Genomic DNA, 14,061 nt, shown 5'->3' on the forward strand with positions numbered 1-14,061 from the left:
CTACAATAACTTTATTATTTGAGATATTTTCACAATGCTTTGCACACACATACAAACACTCAAAAAGTTTTTTTAGACATTCACAAATGTTCGATATGTGCCCCTTTAGTGATTCGGCAGAAATCAAGCCGATATTCAAGTTCCTCCCACAGTCGGCGCAGCATGTCCCCATCAATGAGTTCGAAAGCATCGTTGATGCGAGCTCGCAGTTCTGGCACGTTTCTTGGTAGAGGAGGTTTAAACACTGAATCTTTCACATAACCCCATAGAAAGAAATCGCATGGGGTTAAGTCGGGAGAGCGTGGAGGCCATGACATGAATTGCTGGTCATGATCTCCACCACAACCGATCCATCGGTTTGTAGCAATTGTAAACGGTAAGGCTTCTGCTTTAGCCTTTTCCGTAAGATTTTCCAAACCGTCGGCTGTGGTACGTTTAGCTCCCTGCTTGCTTTATTCGTCGACTTCCGCGGGCTACGCGTGAAACTTGCCCGCACGCGTTCAACCGTTTCTTCGCTCACTGCAGGCCGACCCGTTGATTTCCCCGTACAGAGGCATCCAGAAGCTTTAAACTGCGCATACCATCGCCGAATGGAGTTAGCAGTTGGTGGATCTTTGTTGAACTTCGTCCTGAAGTGTCGTTGCACTGTTATGACTGACTGATGTGAGTGCATTTCAAGCACGACATACGCTTTCTCGGCTCCTGTCGCCATTTTGTCTCACTGCGCTCTCGAGCGCTCTGGCGGCAGAAACCTGAAGTGCGGCTTCAGCCGAACAAAACTTTATGAGTTTTTCTACGTATCTGTAGTGTGTCGTGACCATATGTCAATGAATGGAGCTACAGTGAATTTATGAAATCGCTTCAATCATTTGTAATAGCCCTGTATATGCACAGATAGTGTGCAACCAGACACCAATACTCTCACAGACACACGAAGCTGTGACAAATGCCTCATCAAACAGTTTGGCTTAGCAAATTCGCAGTGAAAGAATACGTGCGGAGTTTGGAGAGGTCCAGTACACACGTACCGATACAAGGAGGTTTCGTGAGATGCACTGGGGTCTTACACAGTGACTAGTCCTTCGTTGACGACGGTGGCCTGTTTGAAATTTGGCCTGGCGACGTAATCTCATGGGCCTCAATATCCACTCCATCGGTAAACTAAATGAACTTTGCAGTATTCTGTAACATTCTACATGATTTTCCGAAAATTGAACTCTTCAAAATTCAAATCATTTCATTCTTTCGAGCTGAAAGAGATCCTGCAGGTGATACTAACAGGTTTCATACACAACCTGAGACACTGCTGAAGGTTTCTGTAATGACTGAAGGTAATGACGCTATGTTTGTCCCCTATTGTCGTCAACAGCTTTGGCATGGAAACGTTTCACAGGACTAGGTGCCCCGGACTTAGAGCAAGTCACTGTGCTTTTCGTGCAGATGGGTTGGATATTCCAGCTCTACCTTCAGAACTTTTCCCTCACTAGCATCCTCAGCCACGTCAAGAATGTCTCCTTCTTGCAATGTGTCGGTTTCCCCCTTGGGCAGTCATTGGAACACAATGAATGGTAGACTGTTGCACGGCTTGCCCATAGACGTTCTTTACATCCAGGCGAAGGATGTGACGTAAATCGTCAGAGGGCCTGTACTCCTCCTCACTCAGTCGTGGGTTGCTTGCCTTGGCGTACCTGTGCACACACTGGCAAAGTCCCCCGCCAGACTCACGTTCGGAGAAGAGCAGCATGTCAACGTCAGTCAAAGGTTCGATGTTTCACTGCCAGACTTTAATGCTTCGTTTACACTTTTTATAGTAGTATATTGCGCACCGCCCATTCATTACAGAATTACTTTCGGTTTGCATACTTTTTTCTCCATTATATCTTCAAAGTAAACGACACTGCCCCTTATGACGCTTTAAATAACTACCCATGGTGTTGAGGTTGGGACTAGGTTTCGCTTCTTCGCCTGAACTGCTCCTAAATCGGTACTACGAGGGTGAGTCAAATGAAAACCTTAAATATTTTTTTAAATGTTATTTATTGTGCGGAAGTGGTACAAAGCTGTATCACTTTTCAAGATTATCTCCCCCACGCTCAATGCAAGTCCTCCAGCTCTTACAAAGTGCATAAATTCCTTTAGAAAAAAATTCTTTTGGTAGTCCGCCCAACTACTCATGCATGGCGTACCTCTTCATCAGAACGGAACTTCTTTCCTCCCATTGCGTCTTTGAGTGGTCCAGACATATGGAAATCACTTGGGGCAAGGTCTGGTGAGTATGGTGGATGAGGAAGACACTCAAAATTCAGGTCTGGATTGTTGCAACTGTTGTGTGGGCAGTGTGGGGCCTTGCATTGTCATGTTGCAAAAGGACACCTGCTGACAGTAATCCACGTCGCTTTGATTTGATTGCAGGCCGCAGATGATTTTTTAGGAGATCTGTGTATGATGCACTGGTGACAGTGGTCCTTCTAGGCATGTAATGCTCCAAAATAACGCCTTTTTCGTCGCAAAAGAGAGTCGGCATAACCTTCCCTGCCGATGGTTCTTTTCGAAAATTCTTTGGTTTTGGTGATGAGGAATGGCACCATTCCTTGCTCGCTCTCTTCGTTTGCAGTTGGTGGAAGTGAACCCAGATTTCGTCCCCAGTAACGATTCTTGCAAGGAAGCCCTCACCTTCTCGTTCAAAGCGCCGAAGAAGTTCTTCATAGGCATCAACACGTCGTTCTCTCATTTCAGGAGTCAGCTGCCGTGGTACCCATCTTGCAGACACTTTGGAAACTGAAGCACATCAAACACAATGTGGTGTTTTGACCCATGACTAATCTGTAAACATGCTTCAATGTTATTCAGTGTCACTCGACGGTTTTCCTTCACTATGGCTTCAACTGCTGCAATGTTCTGTGGAGTCACAACTCGTTGTGTCTGACCTGGGCGAGGAGCATCTTCCACTGAAGTCACACCATTTGTGAACTTCCTACTCCATTCGTAGGCTTGCTCCTGTTATAAACATGCATCACCGTACTGAACCTTCATTCGTCGATGAATTTCAATAGGTTTCACACCTTCACTACGCAAAAACCGAATAACAGAACGCTGTTCTTCCCTGGTGCAAGTCGTAAGTGGGGCGGCCGAATTTATAAAAATGGTTCAAATGGCTCTGAGCACTATGGGACTTAATTGCTGATGTCATCAGTCCCCTAGAACTTAGAACTACTTAAACCTAACTAATCTAAGGACATCCATGCCCGAGGCAGGATTCGAACCTGCGACCGTAGCGGTCGCGGGGTTCCAGACTGTATCGCCTAGACCCGCTCGGCCACACAGGCCGGCCTTGAATTTATACTGATACTGCGACGGTATGTGGGCATCTGCACTATGCTGCCACCTACAGGCCATTCTGCACGCTGTTTGTAGCACGCTAACCAACTTACAGGATAATGGCACGAAATCTCGATTTGTTATTACAAATTTGAGATTTTCATTTGACTCACCCTAGTAGAATTCGTCTGGCTCGTTGGACACCATGCCTGTAAGTCTAAAACCTTATCTTCCGTCTCCTTGTTCCCTCCTCCTCTTGTATCCCACAGTCGTAAACCGACGTATGCCACGACGTGATTTAGAAGCTCAGTCTCAGCTGTGAGATAACGCAGGATTCTGAGGTCATCCGTTTCATGGTACGTGGACGGCTGCATACCGGACTGAAACGGCGATGAGATCAAGATGAGGTTTTTCAGGTCTCTGCGGTTGGAGACAGCGCAGAACGACTTGGATCTTAGGCTAAGGAGGTACATGTGCTGATGATAGGGAAAATGAAAGCCTTGGTTGGCTCACTGGTCTGCTTTTAATTGCTTCTTCACGTGTTAGCCGAGAACATGCGGAAGACGACAGGCACTGATTTATAAAAACATATGCGAGGCTTACTAGATTCTGTAATCTGTTACCAGAACAAAAGGCCACTATGGCCTGTCAATTTGTTATGATTCAGGTATGCATAGTTATGTGAGGTACTGCAGAACACAAACCATAGAGATGCCAGGTTCTATTGTTCTATTCGAACTCTTAGGATGAAGTACTCGTCACAGTGAGAGTCGTTTAATGAACAAAACAAGAGCATATGGACTATCAGACCAATTGTGTGATTGGATTGAAGAGTTCCTAGATAACAGAACGCAGCATGTCATTCTCAATGGAGAGAAGTCTTCCGAAGTAAGAGTGATTTCAGGTGTGCCGCAGGGGGGAGTCATAGGACCGTTGCTATTCCACTGGACTCGCATTCGGGAGGACGACGGTTCAATCCCGCGTCCGTCCATCCTGATTTAGGTTTTCCGTGATTTCCCTAAATCGCTCCAGGCAAATGCCGGGATGGTTCCTTTGAAAGGGCACGGCCGATTTCCTTCCCCATCCTTCCCTAATCCGATGAGACCGATGACCTCGCAGTTTGGTCTCTTCCCCCAAACAACCCAACCCAGCCCGTTGCTATTCACAATATATGTAAATGACCTGGTGGATGACATCGGAAGTTGACTGAGGCTTTTTGTGGATGATGCTGTAGTATATCGAGAGGTTGTAACAATGGAAAATTGTACTGAAATGGAGGAGGATCTGCAACAAATTGACGCATGGTGCCGTTCCCTAATGGCAATTGAACCTCAATGTAGACTAGTTTAATGTGCTGCGAATACGTAGAAAGAAAGATCCTTTATCATTTAGCTACAATATATCAGGTCAGCAACTGGAAGCAGTTAATTCCATAAATTATCTGGGAGTACGCATTAGGAGTGATTTAAAATGGAATGATCATATAAAGTTGATCGTCGGTAAAGCAGATGCCAGACTGAGATTCATTGGAAGAATCCTAAGGAAATGCAATCCGAAAACAAAGGAAGTAGGTTACAGTACGCTTGTTCACCCACTGCTTGAATATTGCTCAGCAGCGTGGGATCCGTACCAGATGGGGTTGATAGAAGAGATAGAGAAGATCCAACGGAGAGCAGCGCGCTTCGTTGCAGGATCATTTAGTAAACGCGAAATCGTTACGGAGATGATAGATAAACTCCAGCAGAATACTCTGCAAGAGAGACGCTCAGTAGCTCGGGACGGGCTTTTGTTGAAGTTTCGAGAACATACCATCACTAAGGAGTCAAGCAGTATATTGCTCCCTCCTACGAATAGCTCGCGAAGAGACCATGAGGGTAAAATCAGAGAGATTAGAGCCCACACAGAAGCATACTGACAGTCTCTCTTTCCACGAACAATACGAGACTGGAATAGAAAGGAGGACCGATAGCGGTACTCAAGGTACCCTCAGCTACACACTGTCAGGTGGCTTGCGGAGTATGGATGTAGATTTAGATGTAGACATGTACTGTGCGCCTTTATCTTAGTTACAAAACTTACAGCTAATATTCATACTCGGATGATTTTTCTTTTTTTCTGGCAACCTTTCATGATTCGGTCGTTACATCAGGTTCATCCGCAACTAAAGAGGAGAGATATTCAGGAATGTTAATATCTTTCTATTGATTTATTTCTAGGCGAAAACGTACTGTTTACACATCAGCTGTTAATCGAACAGAAGCAAAAGAGGCGCGACGATGCTGTAACATGGCCACGGAGATTTTAGTAACAGTACTGTGTCATCCCTCTCCACATCCACTTCTCCAACCAGCTCCTCACACGTGTTCCTCCACTACCATATTACGACATGGTCAACAGAGGATTTAATTGACAGTAAGTAGTGATGGATTACAAAATGTATGATTCATTTTTGGAATTGTTTCTTCTCCTAAACCCAGTTCGAACTAAACTTTGCTTTTGAAAAGACCCATAGCCGACTAGTGTGGCCGAGAAGTTCTAGGCGCTTCAGTCTGGAACCGCGCGACCGCTACAGTCGCAGGTTCGAATCCTGCCTCGGGCATGGATGTGTGTCATGTCCTTAGGTTAGTTAGCTTTAAGTAGTTTTAAGTTCTAGGGGACTGATGACCTCAGCAGTTGAGTCTCATAGTGCTCAGAGCCATTTGAACCATTTGAAAGACCCATATACCAAAACACATAATCAAGTTCTCCAATCACAGCATGAATAATTGAACTTCAGATTATCTCCGGATAGGTGCATCTTCATCCAGATTGTATCGAAACACACGACGTAACACGTCTGCACCTCAAGAATGCTGCCGACCAACTGGCGTTGATTTAGATACACTCTAAGAAAAAAGAAAACAAGATGCACCGCAAAGGAATTATCTGTAAGAGACCAAAATTCCTTAGATGTGAACGGCATTTTTCCATAGTGGTACAAGTCCATTACCTCCGCTTTTCTGCCTATAATGCTTCTGAAATTAATGATCCAAACAAACAGAAAGAAAGGTTCATCTCTGGCAAGAAGCCATATGCTTGAATATTTCTGGTATCTCAACTGCTGATTTTTCATCGCCATTTTAACTTTAGGACTCTGTGTCTCAAAATGAACAAAAATGGACTTGTGCCACTACTGAAATAAGCCCTTCATGTGATGTACATGTATAGACACACAAATGATTACAAGTTCAGAAAAACTGGATGATTTATTCAAGAGAAAGAGCTTCACAGGTTGAGTAAGTCAATAACGAGATGGTCCGCCTCTGGCCCTTATCCAAGCGGTTACTTGGCTCGGCATTGATTGATAGATTTGTTGGACGTCCTCCTGAGGGATATCGTCCGGAATTCTGTCTAACAGCCGCGTTAAATCGTCAAAATCCTAGGATAGTTTGAGGGCCCTGCCGACATACTGAGCTGACAAGTCATGGTATATTGACTAATATTTTGCCGGAGTGGTGCAGCGACTCGACTTGTGATGGACTCAACAAGTGGTTGGAAGTCCTCTGCAGAAACTCTGAGCCATGTTGCCTCTACGGCCATCCGTAACTGCGAAAGTGTTGCCAGTGCTGGGTTTTGAGCACGAAGTGACCTCTCGATTATATCCCATAAATATTCGATGGGTTTCAATCTGGGCGATCTCTGAGGCCAAACCATTCGCTCAAATTGTCCAGAATCTTCTTCAAACCAGTTGCGAACGGATGTGACCTGGCGCAATGTCATCCATAAAAATTCCATCGTTGTTTTCACATGAAGTTCATGAATGGCTGCATATGGTCTCCAAGTAGTCAGAGGACCCACTCCATTCCATGTAAACACAGCCCGCACTATTCTGGAGCCACCACCCACTTGCACAGTGCCTTGTTGACAAGTGGGGTCCATGGCTTCGTGGGGTCTGCGCCACACTCGAACCTTACCATCAGCTCTGTATAGCTGAAATCGGGACTCGTCTGACTAGGCCACGGTTTTCCAGTCGTCTAGGCTCCAACCAGTACGGGCACAAGCCCAGGAGAGGCGTTCCAAAAAATGGCTCTGAGCACTATGGGACTTAACTTCTAAGGTCATCAGTCCCCTAGAACTTAGAACTACTGAAACCTAACTAACCTAAGGACATCACACACATCCATGCCCGAGGCAGGATTCGAACCTGCGACCGTAGCGGTCACGCGGTTCCAAACTGAAGCGCTTACAACCGCACGGCCACACCGGCCAGAGGCGTTCCAGGCGAAGTCGTGCCGTTACCAAAGGCACTCGCGTCTGTCGTCTGTTGACACAGCCCATTAACGCCACATTTCGCCGCACTGTCCTAACAGATACGTTCGTCGTACGTCCCACACTGATTTCTGGCGGTTATTTCATGTAGTGTTGTTTTGTCCTTTAGCACTGTCAACACCATGCAAACGCCGCTGCTCGCGGCCGGCAAGTGAAGGACATCGGGCACTGCGCTGTCCGTGATGAGCAGTAATGCCTGAAATTTGGTGTTCTCGGCACACTATTGACGCTGTGTATTGTGGAATATTGAATTCCCATGCGTCTAGCTCCAAATACTATTCCGTGTTCAAAATCTGTTAATTCCCGCCGTGCGGCTATAATGACGTCGGAAACCTTTTCTAAGGTGACCATCCGTCCCGTTTTTTTTCGGGACAATCCCGATTTTTGTGTGTCTGTCCCGAATTTGTTCAAAGGTAATTCGGGACACCTGCTTGTAACGAAATTAACAATCTTGACCCAATTTGTCCCGAATTAGACATTCATTTCACCTGTATCGGTATATTTTATTATTAGTTTTAGTTATGGTGGGAAATTGTTTGACACGAGGGTACGACAAATTGTCGGAACCATTATCAAACTGTTTCTACTGTGCAAACACGTGTTGGCCGCTGCTCGAACAGCTAACGGGCAGTCAGAGACCACGGCAACGGGAAAAAGTCGCACTCGAACGCATTCGCGCGGTCGAAACGGTTCTAACCGTAACTCGAACAGAAGAAGGAAAAAAACTGCATATTTTCTGATAGCCATGGAAGAGGCAGAGGAGGTTTTATGTCAGACATGTAGACGAAATACAAAGTAACTCTAACAGACGAACAGTAATATACGCTCTCGTTGACTTTAGCGTCGCCAACGCAGTGTATGCTGGCTCTAGAATACTACCATTTGTCATCTGTGTGCGCCGTATTATATCAGATTGAATTTTGTGTTACGTCGTGTTAGGGTATATTACGTTTGATAAGTTTAGCTGTTTTTCCTCATCAATAACAATAACAATACTTATTCGCAAGAATGAGTTCAAAGAAGCGCAAGTGCTCCTTCAATGAACAATTGCAGAAAGAATTTCCATTCATCAGTGACATTAGTTCTTCGGACTCGAAAGGAAAAGTGAGGTGCAACACATGTGCTTATACAGTAGTTTCTCACTAAGTCACAGTGGACGTGTTGATATACAACTACATTTAAAAGTGACAAACATAAAAGAGCAGTCTCTGCAGCAGCGTCTAGTGCAACATTAAAGTCATTTTTTACATCAGAGAAACTTTGTGGTCAGGAGGAGAGGTTAGTTGCAACTGAGGGCGTTTTTGCGTATCATACAATTCAGCACATTCTTAGTTTCAGATCTATGGACTGTACATAGAAGCTTCTTCAAGCGACATTAGAGTCCGCCAATGCACTGCCCTTTTAAGCCTGGTGTACGCGATACTGCGGCCATATGTATAAGTGTACATCGGTGTCCAATGACTTTTGTCACTTCAGTGTAGTACTCCGAAAGTTCTCAACTGAGGGGATATCCGGCGACCTCGATGGGAAGATAAGGTCTGACAAGCATGAAAGCAAGCAGTAGAAACACTCGCTTTGTGCAGTTGGGCATTATCTTGGTGAAATGTAAGCCCAAGACGAGTTGTCATGAAGGGCAACAAAATCGGGTGTAGAAAATCGCCGACGTACTTCTGTTCTGTAAGGGTGGCGCGGATGACAGCCGTAGGTGTCCTACTATGAAAATAAATGGCATCCCAGAACGTCACTCCTGGTTGTTGGGCCATATGATGGGCTATAATTAGGTTGGTACCCCACTTCTGTCCAGGGCATCGCCAGACACATCTTCGTCCTGGAATCTCATTGACTGCAATAGACCTGCCTTCACTGATGAGTCCCTCTTCGAACTGAGCCCCAATCACAGCACAGCGGTACATCGACGACATTCTACGCCTAGTTTTGTTGCCCTTAGTGGCAAGCCACCCAGTGCTTACATTTCAGCGAGATACTGCTTGTCCACACACGGCCAGAGTTTCTATTGCTTATCTTTGTGCTTGTCAAATCCTATCTTGGCCAGCAAGATCTCCAGAACTCACACCAACAGAGAACGTTTGGAGCACTGTGGACAGAGCCGTCCAAATGGGCAGAATTTGGCACGATATCCTTCAGGGGAACATCCAATAACTTTATCGATCAATGCTATGCCGAACAGCTGCCACAGTAAGGGCCACAGGTGGACCAACGTGTTACTGACTTGCTAAATTTGTGAAGCTCTTTGTCTTGAATAAATTACCTAATTTTTCTAAAATTGTAATCATCGTTTGTCTGCACATGTATGTAATTATCTATCTACTGATTTGCTTACCAGTCAGATACGTCACTTTTTGTTCTTAGGCTGCATTACACCCAGCGCGCTCAATGCCACAACAAAAACAATGTTCATAAACCACTATGAGGAGGGAAAAATTATTCTCCACTGCTGGGTGCTCGCTAACAAACTGTTACTGGATAACTGTCGAAATTCCATATGCAGGCAAAGTAAAGAATAAGCTTAAAAATGCGAATGCCGTTAGAGGATGTAAGATCTCGACAACATCTTCTGCATTAATGTTTTAACACTTGATGTATGGTGAAGAAAGAAATGTAATTTGGTAGTGCAAGACACAGTTGTTAAATCCCTACGAATAATAACAAAAAAAGAAAAGAAAAAGGAATAAGACATGTAAGAGAAGATTGATGAAACATTAATAAAAACCGTGAATAAATCAACTTCAAGAAAATGAGCCAAAACAGAAAGTATGCCCGTCTGTATTATTAACTTCAATAAATTTCGAAACTTGCTGGCAAGGCGGACTGAAATACGTCACAATGGTCATTGTGCTGACTAAATAACAGGGCGCGCTGGACTGTCTGGCGAGCACTGTAGCCTGATGGCCGGTGCAGTGTGTAGCACGTGTGACTTGTGGTACTTTTCTATTTGTCTCATTTTTGTGTGGCTCCGTCCAGGGTACCGAAATCCGAAAGAGCGCCGAGAGAATGTACGACACTGTTTGGCAGTTTAGTAGCAACAGTATTCAGGGTGACAGGTCTGTTTCAAGGGCCTGCCTTAGTAACGTCTGAATTGTGTCTGATAAAAAGTATAGTGCATGCAAAATGCCGTGGCCGCTAGATGCGCAGTCAGTTGGAAAAGCGTTGGGAGACGGCAGTGGTGGCAGGTCGCTCAGAGCGCTGTTGGGAAATGCCGAGTGGGGAATTGCCATCCTAAACTGAAGCCTACACTCACATATTAAGTGGGGCCCCTCTACGCCCACACTTGCATGGTGAACATTCAAAATGCTCTGTAACCTCTTCTTTGGTTAATATCTAAAAGGAATTCTGGCTGAAAATGCAGCGATTTATTTTCGCCTGGTTTGTTAACCATTTTTACTTTCAGAGGAGAGTCACGAGTGGGGAATTTAGAGTAAAACCTACACGTTTCTCCTGTTTCCCTGTTAAAATTTGCTTCTTTCGCCAAAACTTCTATCATAATAATGTGTTTTGGCCTAGAGATGTGTAATGACAGTTCTTTTCAAAAAGGTTTATTTCGTTGCAGGCGGACTGGTCATACCTGACAGAACCAGATGGGCGCAGTTGCTTGGCACACAGAGATGGAAGGTGCGCATGGCCACGGGGCAAGACGCTGGGTGGTTCCAGCGTGCTCAACGCCATGATGTACGTCAGAGGCAGCCCACAGGACTACGACGGCTGGGCGTCGCTCGGCAACGACGGCTGGTCCTACGAGGAGGTGCTGCCCTTCTTCAAGAAGTTGGAGGCCTTCGACGAGGAGGAGCTGGAGAGGAGACCGCACGTGGCAGCCGTACACGGGCGCGATGGGGCCATCCGCGTGTCGAAACCGGCGCGTCTGGATCCCGCTTATGACGCTTTGGACGCTGCCGCCCGAGAGCTGGGCTTCAGAATTATCGAAGACTACAGCGCCGAGCCGATGGTGGGTTTTGGACAAATACACTGCTCTATAAAGAACGGAACGAGATGGAATGCCGCTCTCGGATACCTCGCACATGCCAAAGAGAGGGTAAACCTGCACGTCCTAAAGTCCGCTTACGTAACGAAGATACTGATTCGGCCCGGCACGCAAAGTGCGTACGGGGTGCAGTTTGTTAAAGACGGAAAGGTACAGGAAGTTAGAGCGACGAAGGAAGTAATTGTGTCAGCAGGAGCTATCAACACACCTCACATACTAATGCATTCTGGTATCGGACCAAAGTCCCATTTGGAAGAAGTCGGTATAACAGTGATAAGGGACCTCAGAGTAGGGTACAACCTGCAGGATCACTTATCGTATGCTGGGCTCTACTACACGAGGAAGCCTTCGGCGAGAAAAACGTTAGAAGAGTCCGTGTTCGAATACCTGATGAACAGGACAGGTATCCTGTCGACGACAGGCCTCACTTCTTACACGGGGTTTATCCAGACGCGGCGCGCACTGCACGGCATTCCAGGTTTTCCCGAGGTAGACCCGGCCGGCTACCCAGATATACAGCTGATTTTTGTCTCCGTGGACAGCTCTACAGCCAGCTTACTAGCAGACGTCTTCAACTACAAGGAAGAGGCGACACTCGCTCTGGAAAATCTGACGGCGAGCGAGGACGCGGTGATGGTGATGACGACGCTGCTGGCGCCGCGGAGCCGAGGCCGCGTCAGGCTGAGGAGTGCCGAGCCGCTGGACCCGCCGCTGATCGAGACCGGCTACCTCGCCGACCCGCGAGACCTCGAGGCGCTACTGGACGGCGTGGAGCTGAGCCACCGTTTGGGTTCCACGGAGGCGATGCGGGCGGCTGGCTACGGCGTCAGGGACCTCCCCTTGAGAGAGTGCGGGCGCCGGGCCCGGGGAGGCCGCGACTACTGGAGCTGCGCCGCGCCCCACCTGGGCGCCACCGTCTACCACCCGGTGGGCACCGCCAAGATGGGACCCTCCAGCGACGCTGGCGCCGTCGTCGACGCGCGCCTCAGGGTGCACGGCGTCCGCGGCCTGCGCGTCGCCGACGCCTCCGTCATGCCGCTGATCGTGCGCTGCAACACCAACGTGCCGTCCATCATGATCGGCGAGAAGTGCGCCCACATGGTGGCCGAGGACTGGCGCCAGCGCGGAGAGCAGTGAGGGTACCGTTTCCACTGGGGAAGAGCAGCCGTAAAAGTCTCAACCGACGCACGACGTCGGCATCGGGATAACAAAGTGACTAACAGCTAGCTGTTTACAGGACAGCTGCCATAGCAACAGCCAGTGAGAACTCGAGATTGGTCACACCTGTCGTCCTGCTCTTCGTAACCTCAGTGATCTGTTGCCAGTCAGCTGTGGACAACGTTTTCGGTGTCTTACGTAATTGTTGTGATTGTTATCACACAGGGTGATTCAGTGATGATGTTACAAACTTTCACGGATGATGAACAAGAATAAATGTATCAGTCTGAGGTAAGGGATCCTGATGCGGAAACTATCGAGTCGAAAGCAGTAGTGAAAATCGTTCTGATACCTCTGACAGCAAAAAACATGTACTGGTGTCGTTGTTGCTAAGATTGTAGGGGTGGCAACTTCCAGAGTTCATAGTGTGCACGAAAACTAGAACAAAATGTCCAGTAAACATGGGCTCCAAAGTGCATACCGATACCTTAAGAGCGATGAGCACTTGTCCGTCATCGCTACTGTGATACTCTTCTACTGAAGAAGTGCTCATTGCTCTCTTAAGGGGGGTAGGATGTCAAACGGGCTGACTTGGAGCTGAGGAGGCACCAGAGGACATTTTAATTTCCACTGTCTATATTTTTACAAGTAAATTCATAAAACTTTGTCACCATGACCAGGAAGGATTCAGGATTCACACTCGTAGCAGCGCAAGTTCAAAAATATAACAAAATAATTTTTATTCCATGTGAAATTTCATCATTTTTTCACTTACTATTGGCTGCATTTCTTGCTATAGGTACACTTTTCTTCATAAGTAAGAGAGACTGTTCGATGAATTTTGCACAGCATACAAACCATACTTACAGGTGTCTGAAACTCTAGAATCTATTTAATTTATGAAAAAATGAATGAGCTGTTTGTATGCTGTGAAAAATTCATCAAAGAATCTCTCTTATTCGTGAAGAAAAATGTACCTACAGCAACAAATGCAGCCAACAGTAAGTGAAAAAAATGATGAAATTTCATATCTAAAAAAAATTTTATTTTGTTATGTTTTTGCATTTCCACTGCTATGAGTGTGGATCCTGAATCCTTCCTGGTCATGCTGACAAAGTTTTATGAATTTATTTGTAAAAGTATAGACATTAGAAAATAAAATGTCCTGTGATGCCTCTCCTGCTCCAAGTCGACCTGTTTGACGTCCTACCCCCTTAAGGCACTTGCTCATCGTCGCTACTGTCAAACACATCTCTTCTAGTGAAAAAGTGCTCTGCCCT

The 14,061-nt window shown here is 46.3% G+C and overlaps 1 protein-coding gene across 1 annotated transcript in view; it reads left to right on the forward strand.

Moving 5' to 3' along the window:
- Nucleotides 1-13,543, forward strand: part of LOC126188787 (glucose dehydrogenase [FAD, quinone]-like) — a 31,268-nt gene extending 17,725 nt beyond the window's left edge. The window contains exon 2 of the mRNA XM_049930400.1: nt 11,195-13,543. Coding sequence (XP_049786357.1) covers nt 11,195-12,760 — 1,566 coding nt within the window. The 3' untranslated portion in view covers nt 12,761-13,543. The remainder of the gene's footprint in view (nt 1-11,194) is intronic.
- The last annotated feature ends 518 nt before the right edge of the window (nt 13,544-14,061 follow it).

Source organism: Schistocerca cancellata, chromosome 5 (genome assembly GCF_023864275.1).
Source record: "Schistocerca cancellata isolate TAMUIC-IGC-003103 chromosome 5, iqSchCanc2.1, whole genome shotgun sequence".
In the NCBI taxonomy this organism is placed as follows: domain Eukaryota; kingdom Metazoa; phylum Arthropoda; class Insecta; order Orthoptera; family Acrididae; genus Schistocerca; species Schistocerca cancellata.